The following is a 21,546-nucleotide window of genomic DNA, read 5'->3' on the forward strand; positions in this document are numbered from 1 at the left end:
CTTAGGAGGCATAAGCAGGATGTTTTTGGGACCCACCAGTGGAGGTTCAGGATTTCTGCTTTCTCCTGAAAGGTAAATGCTAGGTAAGTCACAACCTGATCAGGTTGGACAGTGGTCTGCTGATAACCACCAGACCATGAACTGCTTCTGAGGTGTCTGCCTCAGTGACAGAGAAAAGTGAGTCTAATGTTGGTCTACCAAAACTTGCTACACCAGCTCTGTACCTTCCTTGGGAAATGCTTATGGGTCTGCAAGCTGGAAAAGCCTGTAGCTCTATGTGTGGCTCTGCTTGGAACGTTGTGGCTGTTCTTCTGCAGGACTACTGAGAAAACCATCTCAGGAGTGTGCTTCATTCAGCCCAGGCAGGCAGCAGCAAGTATGGATTCTCCAGCATGCAGCAATTCGAGAACCAGCAGAGAAATGTGTGAGAGTGAGAAGGGAATGAGCCAGTTCTCCAGGTGGCAAAGAAAATGTGATATGTAATTACTGAGTGGTGGCAGGTTCAGAGGCACAGCTTACTCCTTCTCCTGCAGACCTAAGGGATAGCTCAGGTTCTGCTTATTATGAGGAGCCTGCAGCCTCCCTATCCTCCCCCAGCTTCCCAGCTGCTCTTTCCCAAGATGGTGCCACTGTCACTTACTAGCTGCCACAGAGGCAGCATAGGATGTGCCATCATGTGTCAGAGTGTAAAGCCACCGAGGTGCGCATTTGAGACCAACTGTGTCCCGAGGTGAGGACACCCACTCTTCAGGAAATGATTTTGCTGAGCACCCAGATGGCTGGGAGGAAGTTTTCCACCAGGAAAAGGATATAGAAAGCACAGCCCTGTAGAAGAATGAAAATACCCTAGAATAAGGAAAAGCAAATGTACTGGGAAGATACCAACCTAAAAAAACCAACAAATCAACCTACCACCCTCCCAAATAAGAAACAAAACCAAAACAACCAATAAAAAAAACTCAAAAAAGCAAGCAAGCAAACAAACAAACAAAATCAACCCCCAAAGTAGCAGGTCAAGGTCTGGCTCCCCTGAAGTGCACACCACTGAACACAGAAAAGGGACCAGCAGCCCAGTGAAGCTGTCACCTGGGTCAGGTTTGCCAAACAGAAGGTGTTACCTAGGGCAACAAAACATCTATAGCTGCTTATGAAGGCGGCTGCATCTTATGAAGGTGGCTGCATCTTTGTGGCAGGTCTGAGAGTCTGCCTGCAGCAATGGCCCTCTCTGGCTGGCAGCTCTGGAGGGTGAACTGCTGCTGCCAGGCAGGTCATCAGCCCCCAAGGTGGGGCCAGGGCTGAGAGCATGGAAGCGCTCAGCATTGCTGCCCTTTGAACCAACTCAGGGGTGCCAGGATGCGTTAGATAAACATCTTCATCCAATTTAAGCAAAATAATTTATTCATAAATGTCTCATGAGAAAGGAAGGCACACCTTATTCAATATTTTATGTAGCTTATGTGGTTTGCAAAGGATTTGTAGCTGACAGGTTAGTAAACAACCTTTTTAAAACTCCTACAGGAGAAGTGGGCAAATGGTTGGATTTAAACTTCTGCAGAGAACATTGGGAACCAGACACTGACATGTCTCTTCCTTTTAACAACAACATAATATGTTTACAATTTTGTAGAACGTACAGTGTTATAGGTTAGAAATTCAGGAGAATTTTTCTTCCCCTGCTCCACTCTTAAGAAAAACGGAGTGAGTGGGAGGAAGGGAGCCAACTAGCTTTACAAAAGATCTGGCCGAATTCCTGGCTAACGGGCCATCAGAGAGGCTGGGGGGAGAAGGGAGGAGTTGGGGGAGAGGGGAGGAGTTTTGGGAGGTGGGGACTGGCTCTGTTCGGAGGGGAGAGATTCAGACTGCTGGGTTCTCTTTTGAGGACGGAGACAGGGTCTGTGTTCGGGGCATTTGGAGAGAAGGCCTGGAAGCCTGTTGGTCTGGCTTCCCATCCTGGTCAGCCCTGTCTGCTGGCTTCAGCTTGCCCGTGAGCTGTCTTTTGTCTCCAGCCCGGACCTGCTGTGCTTTCATCGGAGAGTCTCTGTGCTCGCTGGGAGAAAAGGAGGAGCTTTTTGGGGCGCCATCAACTGAGAACCACTGTGAGTCCTGTTGGGGGGTGAACTGCTTTCCTTACCCCTTCCTTCCGTTGGGGTAAGGGTCCCCCATCTTCTTTTCGGCTCCTCCCTCGACCCGAGACCAACCCCCAGACCCCTCTCCCCACATGGTGACCACCGGAACCCAACAGCGCCCCCTGCAGGCCAACACAGGGAACTGCAGGCCCTGCACCTCCATTGATCCAACAGCGCCCCCTGCAGGCCACGATTAGGACTGCGCCAAAGGACAGAGAAGTATTCATTCAGACTTCTTTTTCTAGGACTACTGTCTAGTGGTTTTTTTGTGTTCTGTTACTGTTTTTGCCAACATACATATATCTTTTAATAAAGGGTTGATATTTCTTCTGGTTTTTTCCACACTTCCTCGATTAAATCCCCTTAATTTTGAATTTACAGTTGCTGAGAGAGAGGAGTTTGGTTTATCTCATAACTCATCCCCTTTAGCAAACATTCCAGTCTCCTCAGACTGAGACATACAGAAAAAGAATAAAAAGTTAGAAGCTGTTTTCTCTACAAATGCAGTTATGCTGAAATGTGTTGAAAGATGTCATCAATTTCAATTACATTTGAAAGAAAAAATCATAAAAATTCAAGGCTGAGAAGGAATCTTCCTTATGCTTAATTCCTTACAATTATCTTTGCTGCTGATATACTTAGATGTTTATACTACATGTTTACTATTTTTCTTAATTCATTTTGTGCAAATGAGGCAGTTCAAAAAGGTCATATCAGCATTTATGAACTGAACTATTCTGTGATTTCAACATTTTCACTTTTTTTACCCCTGGGCATAAAAATCAATCCCATTACCAACGTTGACCTTGGTGGTGGTGGATTGCATTCTGCATCCACAACTGTGCAACACAAAGCATAAGCAGAGAATGTAGTAAAGTCAGAAGGAGATCCTACTGTGGGACTTCCCAGTTCCTCTTTCCTTGTCATGCATCCAGCATTCCTGGGAGTAGACTGAAGGAGACAAAAATCTAAGCGAGTTCTGTACAAAAGAGGCTGTCTACAAATAATTGGCAGTGATTTTGTAGTGAGAACTTTAATTCTAAGTCTGTCTCTTTTATAGAGTAGTTGGGATTTAATTACACTTGTTGCAAAGCTTTCCCAACATTCTTGAGATTACTGAGCACATACTTAAAGCAGCAAACACTGCAAACTTTATAGACCCTGGAAAAGTGGAAACGCTGTTTAAAACTGCTGTGACATTTTTTAATCATGCTAAATGGATGGCCAGCAAATTGTGGGTCAGTTAATGTTACAGTGATTCCTAGCAAAGGAATGGGAAATGGGGCTTTGTCAGATTAGTGTGTCAGAGTGAGAATTCCAGACAGCATTTAACCTCCTATTGTGTGATGTTTTGATCTAAAAATTAACACTGTCCAATATCAATATTGAAAGTACTAAGTGGATTAAAAATTAACGGTTATGTTTTATGGGATATTTCTTAAGTAGAATATTTAATAGAAGGTATCTCTAAAAAGTTCTGCAGTGATAATGGTTGGCCCAGTATGGGTCTTCTTTTTTTTTTTTTTTTTTTTTACTAAAGTCTGCAAGAATTCACACAGTAGCAGAATAGTAAATCATAATGAGATTTCTGGACTGCTCTATAAACTGAGTACATATTGGGGGGGGGGGAGGAACCAACAAAACCAACAACAAACAAACCAACCCTATTGCAGCCAATGACAAGATTGTGGCTGCTTTTGACAGAGATGAGGTTTTACATGACTTGTTTTAACAGAGTCAGACCAAGGTTAACCTACCTGTGTACAGAGATTGCAGTTGTGCCTGTGAACACTGGGGCAATGCATTAGGATAAACAGGACTGAAAATATTCATAGGTCATGATAGGTCAATCAGTGGAACAAAAGCACTGATGATCAGACTCCTGCTGCAGGGCTGGACTGGGAAGGGAGAACATTTTAGCCTTGCTGAAATGGAATCCTGGGCCTGAGCAGGTCCTGGAGCATCCACCACATTACCAAAAACCTCAGTTGGTCCCAGGCCAGACGCTTCACGCTTTCTGTCATTCATTCTGTTTCCTAGTTAATGATGCTGTGAGCCAGCCTAGATGTTTCTTCCACTTCAAAAGTCAAAGTACTATTTATAAATTGGCAAAGGTTCAAAAGTGAGACAGGCGAGTAATCCAACATCTGGGAAGTGCATATTACAGTGATCTGTATCTTTGGCATCTCTGGCAGCTTATCTTTTTCAAAGAGAAAGAAGTAACTTGATCAAGGTCTTTACGTGAGAAGATATCATCTGATACATTGCAGCTCTCACATTTATTAGACAAAGGTACAACAAAATCTAATACCTGGGAGCTGAATGTAGACAGATAGTTACCATTCTATGATATTCTAAATCTTCTTTGGGGTCTTGTCACAGGCTGTCCCTAGACAGTTTTCTGGACAAGTAAATCTGCAAAACAGACCTAACATTCCAGTGTAGCATCTTGATTTCAAGACCCACATTTACCTTCTGTCAAGTTACTGTCCTTAGCTCTGGGGGCCCTCAGGGCAGGTACAGTAAGGAGCACTACAAAGGAAACAACCACATTATTTTTTTACTCAGAATTATTTTCATTTATGAGCTGTAACATTTGACACAGCCAAAGCCTGAAGGCAGCCTTTCTCTTCTGGGTCTCCCCAGCCAAGACAAACCAACCCTTTACATCTCCTTGGGGATGGCATTTCCTGTGGCAAGGGAGGGACAGAGGTACTTGGGCCTGAAAGCCAGCATCACCTCTGGCCTCTGCCCACTGTGGGCTTCTGCAGAGAGGCATCCTCCTTGGCCATGTGCTAAAAATCTTCATGGTACAGCAGGGAAGAGCTGCGTGATGCTGATGGCCCTTGACCACTTCCTCCCACCTTCACCATCTCTGGTGTCTGGCAAGGACCAAGGCAGTGCTGTCATGGGGGGGGCTCCAGCCCGTGGCGACTTCTACAGATCTTTCATAAGACCAAATGGGATTTGTAGTTTGACAAGGGGAGCTCCCAAACTGCAAGATGTTTTCCTAAACACATATCATAAAGACCAGGTTTTTGGTGTGGAGGCAGGGCATTCTGGGTGAATTGTTACAACGTGTGTTTTGCAAATGAGTCTATTGTAGTAATTTCTCAAAAAGACACATTATGAATCAAAAATCAATTCACATGTTGAAAAATTCATTTTGAGTAATAGTATCAAGGGAAAAAAAACAAACCAGAAGTGCTCTGTTGCAATATTCTCAAAATTAAATGGTCTTGGTTTTGTTATCTAATACTGTTTCATTCTAAAATTGATCTATGTTTAGTGTTAATAAATGGTAAAAATGTGTGAAAAGCGAGTAATGTATCTGACTGGGTATTAGTTTTCCCTAATTTATTTTCAGTTTGGCTACCAAACAGAAAAATCAATTATTCTCACAACTCTATTCGATATAAATAAGTGCCTTTCTTCTAATACGCTGCTCTCCACAGTTTTCTCCTCTGTTATGGAGACTGTTATTTTTACCAGTTGTATTAACTTGTGGTTTTCCCCAGATGATGACTTCCGACATTTTCATTCACATAATTTCCCCTTAAATTTTTCTGCTATTAGTTGTGATTATAATGAATTAGCCTCTCCTGTAAGTTTCATTAATGTAATGTTTATTGCCTCCTTCAGATAATGAAGCTACTAATTAAAATTGTATATAACAATGATCCAATGGGTATGTGGCTGAATATTGATCCAGTGTTGGTTTTGATTACTTTCACTGTCTTTCAAAAGGTTTTCAGTACACATTGTAATGAGCCCATCCGAGTAATGTAGAAAATTTTGGACAAGATACTACAAAAAGGCATTATCACGTTCTTCAACAGAATCAGAATGCTATCCCCCTTCCCCTCTATTGCCATCTAACTGGCCAGAACTATGTTGGATAAAGCATATACTGTGTAAACTCCTAATGTTTACAGCTCTTTGGTTTCATTAGCCTCTTCTTGTCAGTGGCCATCTCCATCTATTTTGCCCATCATTGTACACACACTTATTTTATGCAGAGTGTGTGATATTGCCTTTTTCCCACTGTGAAAATCTTGATACTTTTTTTCCAGAGCTATTAAAGTGTTGGCTCTACTTAACAGCTGTTTACCTTGGTACCACCATTAAGATGAAAAATTAGTTTAGAGACATTTTTGGGGCCAAAGATGATTTCAGCAGTATGTATGAAGTAAACTTTTATTCAGATGACTGCCTGGGGCTAAAAACAAGGAGACATTCCAGAAGTTCATTAGCATCAGGAGAAGGACCAAAAAACTACATGAAGTGTTCTTTTATTTTTCAGTGGAAAGAGAAAATTTATAATGGATGACATGAGGACTGAAATTTGGTGGGATTGTTTTTTGCTTCCTCGTGGGTGTTAAATTTGATCATATGGTTAATGCCATTATCTTCATTATAAAGAGGTAAAACTCCACATGTGGAATTGGAATAGGTTTAAGACCACAAAGATGGGTTTGCTGATTAGGGAAGACCATGCAAATTACTGAGGGAATTGCAAATGTTACAAGACAAGAAGCCGAGACAATATCACAGTGTACATGGGGGATGACAAGTTTAGAATATTAGGAAGATTATAAAATACAAATTCAGTGTCTGTGTTTAGAAAGGGATGACGGAGGAGTATGAACGTGCAGCATACAACTGAAGAAGTTACAGATCAGTAAGCTTTAATTCCTAGAGTACTATGAAAATGAAAAATGTTTTTTATGAATATATGGAAGATAAAGCCAAGATGAGTAACACCTAATATGGATTTATCAAAGAAAGATCTTGTAAAATTTAATTTATTCTGCTCTATTACAGGATAACTTGCCTTAGTAGATAAAGATGAAGATACAGGTACCCTATTTCTTGACTCTTTTAAGGCTTTTAATGCCCTCCTAAGTAATATTTTCATATCCAGAAGAGAAAAGCTTGTTTAGGTGAAGCTCCTGGAAGGTGAATGAGTAAATAGATGGCAAGGAACACTAAAAGAGCAGCTACTCATAGCTCACTGATATATTGAATGTGTGTATCTTTAGCAGTTCCACAAGAGTCTGCCTTGGGTTTGGTGTTACTCAATACTGTTATTAATGGCTTGAACAGTGAAATAGGTTATATGCTTATTAAGTCACCAGATTATATTAACCTAAGTGAGCTTCAAGCACTCTGGAGACTAAAGCATTTAAGTACTTAAGCTGTGCCCAGGTTAGTATAACCTGCTTGTCACCAAGGCTAATTAATCACATTAGCATCTCGCTAATGTGACCATACTGCTTGGGGTAGCTGTGATATCCCTGAATGGCACTGCATTATGCTGCAGAGATTCTCTCAAAGAGAGAAATTCCATACTTTCTCCATTTAATCACCTTCTACAGTCTGCTCCAGGTCAAGATGCTGATTTACTGGTGGGTCACTTAGGTACATTTAAACATTTTACCAAAAATTCTCCTGGAAACAGCAGACTTAGTTGTGCTGTGTTGTGTAATGCTCACTTTATGCTGGAATATCATCTTGTGCAGCATCAAAATCACACACTGTAGCTCCCAAGGCTCCCTCTATCCAAGTATTGATCAGGCCCTGTGTGTTAGAAAGGTCTGCATAGTCCCTAGTATCTACACTAGAGGAGTGGTAATTTTCCTGCTTTACATGAAAATATATTAGATTGCAGGAGGACTATGATTCTAGCAGATCAATGCCAGAGGAGTTAATATCACCTCCTTTTGCCTCCCCGCTGTACAGTTCTAAAATTAGAAGCAAGCAGAAACACTGTGCAGCATCCTAATTGGCTTGTCGCTAGGGTAAAGTAACTGGCCAGCTTCTGACTTACTGGAGATCAGAAGGTCCTCTTGCTATATCCTCACTGGTCTGTTGCTTAACCACTCAGGAAGAAATATTTGGAAATAAATGCAATATATATTTAAATATTTAAATGTTAATCTATTTAACGCAGGATTTTTTTAGCCGGTGTGAGGTAAAATAATTTTAGTCATTCTCCACTGTGAAAAAAAATTACCTGAAAACATTGTAAGTCATGTCCTGACTGCAGTTATTTTACTTTGTTAAAGGCAAAGAGGGGGACTGCACGACTGGCAGGTACAATTTTTGAGAGCCTCATCAAAGTTATGTTTAGCATCATATAGTCCTTATTCAAATGATTCAATGTTCATGGTAGTAAAGTTACAGCCACCTACACGATGCTTGGGAATCCAGAAAGAAAAACTAAAATGCATCTTGTTGGTAGAAGAGTTTATGTACTTATCTTAGACTGGGCTGGTCCAGAGAAATACAAGTCCTTCTCCATATGAATTCAGTCTAGAAGACATAACTTAACTACACTTTTATTATATGAAACACATGTCTAGACACCAGCCTTAACTGTATGGCTATCTTCGAAGATGTACAGTATATGGTCTGCAGCACCTTTTGTATTAAATCTACTGACCCTTTGGCAAACAGCTGTCGCAGCAAGAAAGGCAAGATTTCCATCATTTCAGGAGCCTCTGGTGGTGTCTCTGAATGGCACAACACAGCAAGTCACCTGAAAGCTCTGTCTGGGTTAATTAGCAGCACTGACAAGCAGGCTATGCTAGTGAGGCAGAGCCCTGCACTGGGTGGCTGCTGCTGGGGGTGAGATGACTCACTCAGAGAAGGCCTAGGAGCTGCACTGGGCCATGCAGAATGCCCTTGGCATTGTAAGAGAGCTTAGCAGACCTCAAGAGGAAGCATTTCTTGCTGGACTGCAAAGTTTAGCTCCCAAGTGGCCTATAAAATGTTTTATTTTAGACAGTGTGTTTCAGAGTCATTCTGCAACAAATTAGAGAGGCTGAGGGAAGGATGCTGAAGCAGGTCTTAGCTGAGTCATGTCATGGCGCATTAAGATCTCTTCTTCCTTGCCATGGATCTTAATAACTGTGTTTCCACTTTCCCTGTACTTACTTCATAAGGCTCATCCCACCTGCTTTCCCCTTCAACAGCCACTGTTCATCCTGCTTTTTTGCAGGTGAACCTACCCTGGGTTATAAAGTCCAGTCTTCTGCTGTCACTGGGAACCCTCCTACTTAATCTCTCTCCTGTGCTTTTCTTTCTTTTAAGGGCTAGTGGGATCTTTTCTTCCTTTTAGTCTTTGCCTCCACATACCACCCAGGTACTTCTCACCTTCCTCATATCCTTTTCCTCCCATGGCAGCCACTGGTCCTTGACCATCACTCTCCCACCTGCCCCCACTCTGTCTACTGAAGTGGACTTCTGTCATTTGCAGCCAAGCACCTTGGTTCAGGGTAGACTTTGGAATACATGACTTTTTTCTGATAATTGCACCCCATTCCACAGTGCTTTGGGATATCGAGTCCTGCAGCCTGCTGGAGATGTGGCTCCAGTATGACCACACGTGCTTTCCCAAGCTCTGCTCTGCTTTATGGATGCCTTATGGGACTCCCCCTCCACTATCACCAACAACAGTAGGACTAAATTCAAGAGAAATGGGGCAAATCTTCTAAGTTGCTCGCTTCCTCATTTTTAAAGTAGGTCCAAATTGGACCATTTCTGGCTGAAACAGCAGCAGTTTCAGTGACACTGGTAACAGCAAACAACCTTTGCTGTGCCTCTCCCATGGTTGTTAACACTACAGAAATAGAAAGAAATGCCCTTTCCTACTCCCCAAGAAGGAACATTTCACCAGTGCAGCTGAATCCCAGGAATAAAGAAAGCCAAAATGTGCAGAAACTATAATAAAAAAAGACATAATGTAAAAGTTAATGCTTTTGATAGACAGCAAGTGCTCACCAGTGGTGAAGCTGTGGGTTACCACGGCGACAGGGCTGCACACTGGGCTGCACACTGGGACTGCACATCACTGGGGCTGCACATTGGAGCTGCTTAAATGCAATCACCCTGCTCTGGGCAAACATACCAGCCACTGTTTGCAGCCAGCTCCAGACAGGACAAGGGAAAAATTCATCTGGACTCATGCATGCCTTAAGATGCTGCCTACCAGCACTTAGGCTGTTAATCAAGCCCAAAATATGCATAGATTATCTCAATCATCAGTGAAATGGCACAAAAAATCCTGCTTGGCCTTTAGTGTTGTCCAAGCTCCAGCTCATGAATGCTGGAAAGCAGGGAGCAGAGCAGAAACCTTTTGCTTTTTCACCTTCTGTTTTGGATGCTCCACATACCCTGGGACACAAGCTGGAGCAGCCTTAAGTCTACTATGACTTGCCTTCCTCCTCTTTGAGACCCATGGTCTAGGCTAGCCCAATTTAAATGAGTCTGTTAATTGTACATATCCATATCTGCCTTGTTAAAAGGTTATAGGAGTTATATGTAGCTATTTAAGTGGGCTCAGAGTGAAATTACCAGTTGTTGATAGGCATTGGGTGAACATGATAACCAGTGAGTGACACCACAGAAAGCTGGGAGGAAAGTCCCGAAGAGGTGGAGCAGTTCATGTACCCTTTACACAGCTATAGATATGAAAAACCTCCTGACAGCCTAGATCCCTCTGTCTACCAGGAAAAAAAAAAAAGCCTCTGAGGCAGAGCTGCATTTTAAGAGGGTTATATGGGAGAAAGTGCTCAGAGGGTTTGGCAAGAGAAAGTCATGTGTCTGAGCAGGGGCATCTCCCTCCCATGGAAGTTTGCCTTTGTCTGTGTGAGCTTGTTCTCATGTGCCCTACAGTTTTTCCCAGTTTCCTCAACTGTCACCAAAACTTATCATTCACTATCAGACACCTTTATTGCTATTTATTCATTAACACATAACTTCCTACTACCCCATTCCCTTCTCACAGGCTTCTTTCTTTTTTGTGTAAGTCTTCCTTCTTGAAAACTCTTTTCCAACCATACATTCACTTCTTCCCTCCTCTGTCTTGCTCTTAATTTCCCACCATGTGAATATCAATGAATTCCCAGATGTGCATTTCTTGCTAGATATTGCCCACAGCCCAGTAACTGAATTCATCTGTTCTTCTTACCCACCGTATCCAAGGGTTTCTCGGCACAACACACAGCCTCTCCCTGCAAACAAAATATTTAAGCAGTTCTCAACCACTGTTCCACCACTGTAAATAATTGACAAGTTCCAAACAGAAATGTTGTGACTAAAAACATCAACCAAATAACAAGCTTTTATTTTGTGTTTTGTGTAATGATATATATATATATATATATACAAAAAATTAGCACCTCTGTGGTCAGAAAAAATGATCAGCAGTATGGTCCAGGCCAATTTGGTACACAACTGTACTTTTAAAGGTTATATAAATTCTCTTTGAACTTGTCTATTTTTAACCACACACACATACCAAAAAAAAGTGTTTAAAAACAATCGTTGGAGAATTCAGTACTGAAGAGGATGTGCCAAAAAAAGAGCTGTCTCTGCCACTTGATTTACATCCTCTTTGTTTTGCATTGCATGCTCATATGTTAATTGGTAAACAGGATCCTGCCTTATCAAGTGCAGGAGACAACAGCTGCTGTCCAGAAAGATCAGGATGATGAGAATCCTGTTTCACCTGTTGAAGAAGCTTTTGGTGAAAATCCTAGCTTAAGACTCAGATGTTTTTAGATGAGACTAGGTGACAGCCACAGGGCTGGGACCCAATTGATTCTCAGGGAGAAAAACCAGTGGAGGTACAACAGGGTTGCTGGAGAGAAAGGATAATCTGAGGATTACAATGATGAAGGCTGTCCTGAAGAGCTGGGGACTATCCCTGCTTCTGCCACAGAATTCTTCTGTGGTGCCAGGCAAGATGCTTAAACTTTTTATGGATGAGCACCACCTCAGTATGAGCAGCACATCACCTTCTGAGGCCTCATTTTCAGAACTGCTGCAACCAAAATCCATGGGAGCTCTGCTTTGAGAAATGAAGTCTCAGCTGCCTTTTAACTCTTCTGTCCAGAATATGCCAACTTTCTATCTCATAGAGACATTGTATTTTCTAACGCTATGAAGCACACATATGACTGTGGTAATGTGAGTGATTCAGATGCCCCAAAAAACAGACATCTAGTACCACTTCCCCATTTTCAATGCAGTAAACTGAAGGACTCATGGGTATCACCTAGAGTCCATGTGAAATCTGTGCCCTTTTGTTGCCAGACGCCAGAGAGGACATACTAGATCAACCAAAATCTTGACACAGGTCTTCTTTCTCACAGTGTTTTACACAACTTGTCAGCAGAATCCTAGTTTCTTCCCTTGCTTCTGGCTTTTCCTTTTCTTGCCCAGACTGGCTCCCACATTTACCTATACTTAGGGTCTGAGTCTTATTCTCCAGCTTCTTCTCCAACCTCAGTATTTTGTCCTCCTCAGCTCTGTTTGCCCATTTCTTCTACAAGCAACTTATTTCTCCTCTCCTGGCTCCTTCCCAAGTCCGTATCTCTTCCTCCTGCCATACCAATTCCTGGGTTCATCTTTCTTGGATGTGTGCACACGTACAGGCCCACTACACCTAAACCTATTTAGCCCAAATCCCTTCCCCACTACCTCCTCTCTTTTAGATCTCTCAGAACTTCTTGCCCAACCCTCCCTCTGACCTCCATTCCTAAATTGTCTCGGGCTACTTCAGGCCCCCTCCTGCCTTCTGTGTCTGGCTTGTATTGTCTACACCTCCATGCTCCACGGCTGCTTAGAGAACAGGGAAGAGAGGCATGCTGTACCAAGCCCTGGGGCTCAGCTAGCCTCAGCCTGAAGGAAACAGAACTGAGCACTGAAGAACCACCACTCCTCCTGGTGCTTGAGGCTGGAACAAGTTCAGTTATTCCCTGAAGACCACATATCAGCAGTCCAGTCACATTCAGCAGCTGCAGCAGGAGCATGACATGCAGCAGAGCACTCGTGGGCACCTCCACCAGTATTGGACAGAGTATACTCGGTGGAACCAAATCGCCAGCAATTTTAGCTGTGCTTTGCATGCACGCTTGGACCCACTTCCCTAAGAAAGAGGCAAGTGTGAGTATTTGGGGTCCACACTGCCTATGCTGCTTGTGTTTAAGCATACCCATGCAACGTGTGCCACCCCACTGCCCTCCGAGGGCAGCGCTCCCGCAGCCTGACTGCACGGAGACGGCTCCCCTCGTACCCCTGCTCTTTGCCCACAGCTGTCCAAGCTCTCACCGTCCTCCGACGCGAGCGCTGCCAGCGGGTGCTGCCCTTTCCTAAACCCCTTTGCTGGAAACTTGGGAAGTGCTGGTGTGCCGCTCCATTGGGCTGCGCCTGGTTACTTGCAGTCGTGGGACAGAAATCAAACTTTGCCTGAAACAGACGAAAATTTTTAAGGAATGCCAGGATTCATTTCAACGGGAGTCTATATCTCTCTCCCTCCCTTCCTCCCCTGCTCCTCCCGGCGCGGCGGAGCGCCAGGATTTAACTGAGCGCGGCCTCTGCCGGCACCGCGCGGCAGCCGGACCGCTCAGCTCTGCCGAGCCTCCGTGGGCTCCGGCTGTGCCACCGCTTACCGCTGTGAGCTCGGGCTCAGCTCACAGGTCGGGGACTGCAAATCCGAGTGTCACTGGCACAGGAATGATTATTACCAGATGCTAATTGCTCGTTAATGTATGCTAATCACTGCTGCATGCCAGCACGCTCGGCGCACCGGGAGCCAGGCCGCGGGCACTCGGCTGGAGCGGAGCTGCTCCTCTCTCTTCACGGTGCCGCCTCGCCCCGCGCCCACGCCGGGAGCCGCCACCGCGGCCCCACGGCTGTGCTGTGCTCTTACAGCGTGTTCTCCGCGGCCGCCATCCCACCCCTGAGGCGGGGAGCGGCCCCTGGTGACTCCTGCCTCCCCCAGGCTCCAAGCTCTGCCCTGTAGAGGTTTCCTTCAGGCGGGAGACGAGCGTCTCCGGGCTCCCCCCGCGCCAGGGCAGGCGCCGCCGCTCACACGCCGCAGGGGACCCAGCAGGTGCCGCCGCCGGCTGGAGAGGTGATGATGTTTTTGTGCGGGGAGGGGAACACCACACACAGGTTCTAAACTTTAAAATCCGCTGCCTGAACGCTTCTCCCTGGACGCGCTTCGCTGAGCGGCGTCGGGAGCGGCTCGACCCGGCAGCCGCTGCCCCGGCCGGGAGAGGCGCCCGCGGGCTGCGGGGCTGAAGGGAGGTCGCGGCCGCAGCGCCCCCGCCGCACGCAGGGCTCGCCCTGCCTGCCCGGGGACAGCGCGCCGGCAGCCCCTCGCCCCTCGCTTCCCCTCGGGAGACGGCGCCTCAGCCGTGCCCGCTCCGCCGCGGTGGCGCAGGGCGGCGGGACGCCCGCGGCGGGCGGTGTGCGGGAGGCGCCCGGCGGCGGAGGGCGGGCTGCGGGGCGGGCGGTGCGCGGCGGCCGGCGGCGCTGCGCTGCGCCCCGATAGGCGGCGGCGGGCGGTGTCGGTGCTGCCGCCGCTGGCGCGGAGCCGCTGAAGCCCGGCAGAGGGGCTCGCCGGCTCTCGCACGCAGCGGCGGCGGCGGAGCGCGTCGCGTCGAGCGGAGCGAGCGGGGAGGAGGAGGCGGAGGAGGAGGAGGAGGAGGAGGAGGAAGGGGAGGGGGGACCTTCTCGGCGAGGATGCCCGGAGCGGCTGCAGGGACGGCGGCGACAGGAGCAGGCTCGTCAGGAGCAGCAGCAGCGGGGATGCTCCCAGCTCAGGAGGCGGCCAAGATCTACCACACCAACTACGTGCGGAACTCGCGGGCCATCGGCGTGCTCTGGGCCATCTTCACCATCTGCTTTGCCATCGTCAACGTGGTGTGCTTCATCCAGCCGTACTGGATCGGGGACGGCGTGGACACCCCGCAGGCGGGCTACTTCGGGCTCTTCCACTACTGCATCGGCAACGGCTTCAGCCGGGAACTCACCTGCCGGGGCAGCTTCACGGACTTCTCCAGCCTGCCCTCGGGAGCCTTCAAAGCTGCGTCCTTCTTCATCGGGCTCTCGATGATGCTCATCATCGCCTGCATCGTCTGCTTCATCCTCTTCTTCTTCTGCAACACAGCCACCGTCTACAAGATCTGTGCCTGGATGCAGCTGACCTCGGGTGAGTGGGGCAGCGGCCCCGGCACTGGTGGGTTCCGCGCCGTCCTGCCCGGCCCGGCCCGGTCCGGCCCGGCCCCGCGGGGCACGGGCGGCTCTGGAGAAACTTGCGGCCCGGGCCGAGAGGGGGTAGAGGAGCGGCGGGCGGGCAGGGGTGCCCCGGCGGGGCAGGTCGGGGAGGGGATTCCAGGGGTGCCGGGACACCTCGGCAGCGTCGCAGAGCGGTGCCGGTGCTGCCCCGGGCGGCCCCGCCACCTTCCTGGGGACCGGGGGTGAGCCGAACCGGGCTCAGACCGCAGCTCGTCGCACCTCTCCGAGGGTGCCCGAAGGAACCGTCCGGTTTGGGTCTGTGAACCGACCCGTGAGCATCACACCGCTCCCGGGCGGGCGGGCGGCAGCGGCCGGCTGTCCTCCAGCGCGTGGTCTGCTGGAAAGGTCAGGAGAAAATGGCAGTGGGGACACTTGGAGCAAGCGACGGGGGATGAAGGCAGCTGCCAGCCTGTTGAAGGCTAGTCCCGAGCCCAGGCTTCCACCTGGGCAAGGCAGAGCCCACTTCGGCTCAGTGGGAGGGGTTGGCGAGATCTTTTGCTGGCGAACTGGAAGGGCAGCTGAGGTCGTTGGATGTGGCATTCATGAGTTTTGATTGGGGTCTGTTTTGCTTGCTTACAAGGTTTATTTCCCGTTGTATAAGAGTGTTAAAAAAAAATTAATTTCGGTTGCTGATTTTGTCTCAGAGCATCTGAATTCATTTGACTTTCCCCATCACATCCCGTGTCTCCCTGGGGAAAGCATATGATAAGAAAGAGGGAGAACACCAGGACATCCCTTTTTGCATTTCCAGCACAGCTTTCTCTCTGAGTTAGAACAGAACTGGCGATTTGTGTGCAGCTGGGAGGATATGGAGGAGAAAAGAATGGTCTGTAGAGTTGAGATAGTAATAAAAGCAGTTTTGGCAAGACAGAAGATATCAATTCTTCCATCATTTGGGAAGAAAAAGGCTAAAATCAAAGCATAGCTTTTACATGTCCTCCTGATAAAACCCCGAAATTGGTAAGTTTTGGTTTTACAGGAATAAGCTGTTAGGGAAACTGAGCAAAATGTCTCCAAAATGGGCTCACAATCACTTTTTCAGTCCCCTTAATTGACCTACATTCATTTCAGTTTCTGAGCAATAATTCTTTTGATTTTTTTTTGCTGAACTGCTTCAGCATTACTCAGTTTGCCATCTAGTCCATAAGACTTAGTGGAAATCTCTGGTTTGTATGAAACAGCTTTAACCATTTCTTTCTGTGATGCCTTTGTGTGTGTTATTATATATTTTTATGCTGTTTCTGTGACTGAGGTGTCCTTATAATTTCTTTCTTTGTCACTTGGGGATTGATCTTCAATCACTTGAGGGTGATAGATTTTTCCCCAGTTTCAGCGAGTCTGGGTTGGGGTTCATTTTCTCTTCATTGGGAATCCTCTTTGATGCTGGTGGCTATTCTTGTCCATTCAGTGACATGCCTTCTGATATGGTCTGGTTAATTGTACACAGTCATGTCACTTGGCACCGGGCAGGGCAGACTGTTTCATCTTTGCACTGCTGATGTCTCCTCTGCTTCATTAAGGACTTCTGCTTTCAGCTGTCTCCTCTCCTTATGGCTCTGCTGCTAAAAGGTGGCATGAATATTCACTTCTTTGGTGCATTTCAGCCTGTTTTGTTCACGTCCAGTATGCAGTAGGACAGCACAATTTCCAAATCCCTTGCGCTTTCCAACATCAGAGATAATGGTGTTCTATTTATATGGTTCCACTTCTTCCTGCCAACAGACAGTAGTGCAAGGTAGATAAAATGAATCTGATTCCTTTACTGCATTTCTCTACAGGTGAATAATAATGTTTAGAAATTACTGCATGCAGCTGATCTACTGGAGCCCAACCAGTCTGTACCATGCTGCATGTGTGCAAGTGTGACACTGAAGATATGTTTTCAAGCAAAGCAACACAGAATTTTTGTCATCTCTGAATCCAGTAGATGCACTGTTGGTGTTAAAAGTCAATAGAACGAGTTTTATGTTAGCAGAAGAATCACTTCTCAGACTGCTTCCCTCCAAAATTAAAACAGTAAGGGAATACATGTGTAGCCAAGTGGTTATTGGCCATCTTTCCCAATTGGTATGTGAATGCTCTGGAAGAATTAGAACAATGTTGGGTGTTGAAAGAGCCTGATTTTGTTGTCTGCTGAATGTTTTACCTTAATTCAGCATTTACTTGACTGTTCATTTCTGTATTACCTAAAAAAGTTTCCTTAAAGGGAGAGAAAACTACCAGAAAGTCCATATTGGTTTGGAATTCATCCCTTGAAGAAGAAAACAGTGGTGGGAAAGAAGGAAAACTTAGAGTACAATGTGCAGAACGAGACAGTTATAATGGTAGGTTTTCTATGAGCTATATGACCTACTTCTGTTATTATTTTACTGTTTTGAGACCATAATTAATAGACAATAGTAATCTTAAGACACTTATTTCGCAAAAAACAATGTAGTAATGTCATCTACATATGCAAATAGTTCTGTGTAGTACAGGAACAAAATTGAACCTGAAGTAGTAAAATAAACAAGTATGCGAGTATAGCTCTGATTTTGCTTGCTATTATGTACCTTCATAGTGTTAGCATTCGGTTAGATCATATAATACTTAAAATTGATGTAATTTAAATCTTCTTAGAATCAGGGTTCTGACATGGGATCGTTCTTGGTTTAAGATTGCAAATAAAAGCTTAGGAATTCATTTCTTTAAAAGGAAGATTTTGATCACATTCTGTCCTGCATGAGTCATTATAAACTGTCAACATGATATAGCTCTTGTTTTGAAGATGTCTTTTTTAAATAAGAAAAAGATAAACAATATCTTGGACACATGCACTTTCAGTCCTTGTTGCTGTCTAATCATGTCTATGACTAGACATGTCTATGACATGATTAAGAAGAAAAATCCTAGAAAAATAGCTATTTCCTTTGTGTATGTGAGTACAACATACGTTAGGTGACCTTATGATTTGGCCGTGGCTTAGTCTGCTTGTTTTTGTTGCATGTGAATAATGCTGTCAGGGTATACTTGATACTTTGAGAGCCAGTGTTGGCAGCCTTGTTCTCCATCCCCTATCCTCCCCTTCTGCAATTGCAAGTTCATGTGTACAAACACTTGCACGTACACTTAAATTTGAGCAGCTGCATGAACAGAAACACTTAGTGAAAACATTAGAAATTAGGTATTACTGTTCTTTATTACCCCACATCCAAGGGTTGCAAGAAACCTCACAAATAAAGATAATTGTTGAGATTTATTCCTTTACAAGTTAAATAAATTAAACACTTCAGTTCTGTAATTGTGATTTTTTTCCCATTATTAGACATTTGTCATTACTTTTTTTCTTTACTAGGATATTGCATGTTACAAGAAAGAAAGAAGTAGAGAAAACAAAACAAAGGCATAGAAGTGTCCCATGGACAAGCAGGATGAAATCAGGAGATGCCTAAGCCATGCCCACAGGAAGAAGACAGTCAAACATAAAACCTCTGTGCTTTGGCAAACCACAGGCCCATCTAGTCCAGTGATCTCTGACAGTTGTCCGTAACTTGGGCCCACAGAAGCATCAGAGCAGCTAAAACTCACTTTGCCCTCAGTACTTTCTGTTCTCCACCACTTGTACTCTGGGATTTCCTCAGATGGATCTTGGCATTTAAAAGATCTTGCTGATATTTATTTTGTTTAGGCTTTGGTAGCTTTTTAACCTGTATAAACTTTCAGCATTTGCAGTGTCCCAGAGCAAGGAGTTCCACAGCTTAGTGTGTGTTGTGTGAAGATTCAGTAGTGATTTTTTGTTTTAAACCTTTTGCCTGCCCATTTCATTTGATCCCCTCAGCTAATGTATTTGAAGAGGCTGTGAACAGGGGACTTGCATACACATTCCCTGTGCTGGCTCTGATTACACCTTTGCTGTATCCCCTCAGTTACCTGTTTTTGAGACCTTTGGGTTCTTAGTCAGACCTTAGTTGTTAGGTTGTACCATACTTGTGATCATCCCTGCTGCCCTGCCTATGACCATTTCCAATATATTGTATCCTTTCAGAGGTGATGGGACTAGAACTACACATGATATTCAAGACAGACAAACCAGCCATTCATATAGCAACTTAATAATATTCTCTCTTTCATTCTTTGTTCCTTTCCTAGTAATTGCTAATACTCCCTTCTTACCTATTAGTGAACAATGGGATGAAGTTTTCCAGAACTACCTATTATAACCCTAAGATCTCAGTCCTGAAGTGGTAATAGTCACCTTGGAGCACATAATTTTGTATACTTAGGTTTTTTTCCCTTTCAAAGAAATTTCTTCATATTTGTTTATCTACACTGACTTTAATTTGCCTTTTTCTTCCTAATCACTCAGTATTGTAAAGTCTTTCTTCATAGTCAGCCCTTATCTTAGCTACCCTGAATGAATATCAGCAGCAAACTTTGTCACCTCACCATTTACCCTCTTTTCCAGCTCATTTATGAATAAGCGAGTAGCTCCCAAATTCCAGCACAGATCCCTGCAGGATTCCACCATTGACCTCTCTCTGCTTGAAAAATTGACAGTATTTTCCTACCATCTGTTTCCAATTATTTATCCTTGCAAGGACATTTATTTTTATCCTCTGGGAGTTTAGGGTTTTTAAGACTGATGAATGACAGATTCATCAAATGGGTTTTGGAAATCCAAGTAGACTTTGTTAACAAAAATTCCAAAGGTACTTGTTGTTTTTTACTTCTTTGGAGAACTCTAATAGTTTTGTGAAAAAAATACTTAAAATAGGTGTGTTGGTCCTACCTTACTCGCTTCCTTTCATCACACAAATATGCCATGTTTGTACACATGCTGGCATACACTGTTTCTTTCATAGTTCTACTGATTTATGTGGTGCAGGTGTCAGTCCTTCTGTGGTTCCCCAGGTTTTTCCTGGACTTGTTTCTAAGACTTGTTTCCTATATACTCAATTGCCAATTCTTTGAAACTGTGAGAGGTTATTACATGGTACATTTAAAAGTTCACTTAAAACAGGGAATTGTTTCAGAATGAAAAGATGGAATTCATCACTGCAGCTTTGTTGTTTGCCTTTATACCTGAAATCAGTCTGCAGGACCAGGTGACTTTTATATAAGAGTCTTAAGAGGCTTGACCTTGGTGCTCTTGGAGCCTTTGTTACTGCTGTTTGTCAGATCTTGGTATAGGGGTAAATTCAAGAAAGCTAGGAAAAAACCCAGCCTTGCACCAGTGTTTGAGCAGGGTGTCTAGTGGAGTCAGACAAGGATCTTGTTTGTACCCTCAGTAACTTTAACAATTTGTTGAGAGAGTAACTTACATTTATGGCTGCTGAACTTTGCAGGTGGCACAAAAACTATTTGTTTAATAAATGATAATTATTTGTTTAATAAATTTTGTTAAGGATAGCTAATTTCATAGACCTGGCCTTGAACACTCCCAGGGACAGGGCATCCACAACTTCTCTGGGCAACCTGTTCCAGTGCCTCACTACCTTCTCAGTAAATAATTTCTTTCTAACGTCTGATCTAAACCTACCATCTTTCAGTTTGAAGCCATTCCCCCTTGTCCTGTCACTACATATCCTTATAAAAAGTTTCTCTCCATATTTCTTGTAGGCTCCCTTCATGTACTGGAAGGCCACAATTAGGTGACCCCAAAGCTTCTCATTTTCAGGCTGAACAATCCCAATTCTCTCAGCCTTTCCTCATAGGAGAGGTGCTCCATCCAATTGGTGGCCCTCCTCTGGACTTACTCCAACAGGTCATGTCCTTCTGTGCTGGGGACCCCGGAGCTGGATGCAGTACTCCAGGTCAGGTCTCAACAGAGCAGAGGGGCAGAATCCAGTTTAGAAAGTTGTGGGGGAACATGTCAAAGGCTATAAAGAAGTCCAGAAAAATTACATCTGTAGCCTTGCCCTTCTCCACCGATGTAGTCACTCCATTGTGGAAGGCCACTAGTTTGGTCAGGCAGGACTTGCCCTTGGTGAAGCTGTGCTGGCTGTCGGGAATCACCTCCCTGTCCTCCATATGCCTTAGTGTAGGTTGTAGGAGGATCTGTTTTATGATATTCCTAGACACAGAGGTAAGGCTGACAGGTAGGTAGTTCCCAAGATCCTCCTTCCTACTCTTTTTAGAGGTGGGTACAATGTTCCCCTTTTTTCCAGTCACCTGGGACTTCACCTGACTGCCACAACTTAATTATCACAGAGAGTGTCTTGGCAACTGTGTTAGCCAATTCCCTCAGGACTCAGGGATGCATCCCATCAGGGTCCCATAGACTTACATGTGTTCAGGTTCCTCAGGTGGTCATAAATGTGATCTGTACTTACGGTGGGAAGCACTTTAC

At 45.0% G+C, this 21,546-nt stretch overlaps 1 protein-coding gene across 5 annotated transcripts in view; it reads left to right on the forward strand.

The window, feature by feature from the left end:
* The first annotated feature begins 14,646 nt into the window (after positions 1–14,646).
* The window catches only part of LHFPL3 (LHFPL tetraspan subfamily member 3), a 245,899-nt gene continuing 238,999 nt past the window's right edge, over positions 14,647–21,546 (forward strand). For all 5 annotated transcript variants that reach the window (XM_032689219.1, XM_032689220.1, XM_032689218.1 and 2 more), the window contains exon 1: positions 14,647–15,132. In XM_032689219.1, coding sequence (XP_032545110.1) covers positions 14,664–15,132 — 469 coding nt within the window. In that variant the 5' untranslated portion in view covers positions 14,647–14,663. The remainder of the gene's footprint in view (positions 15,133–21,546) is intronic.

Source organism: Chiroxiphia lanceolata, chromosome 5 (assembly GCF_009829145.1).
Source record: "Chiroxiphia lanceolata isolate bChiLan1 chromosome 5, bChiLan1.pri, whole genome shotgun sequence".
NCBI lineage: Eukaryota > Metazoa > Chordata > Aves > Passeriformes > Pipridae > Chiroxiphia > Chiroxiphia lanceolata.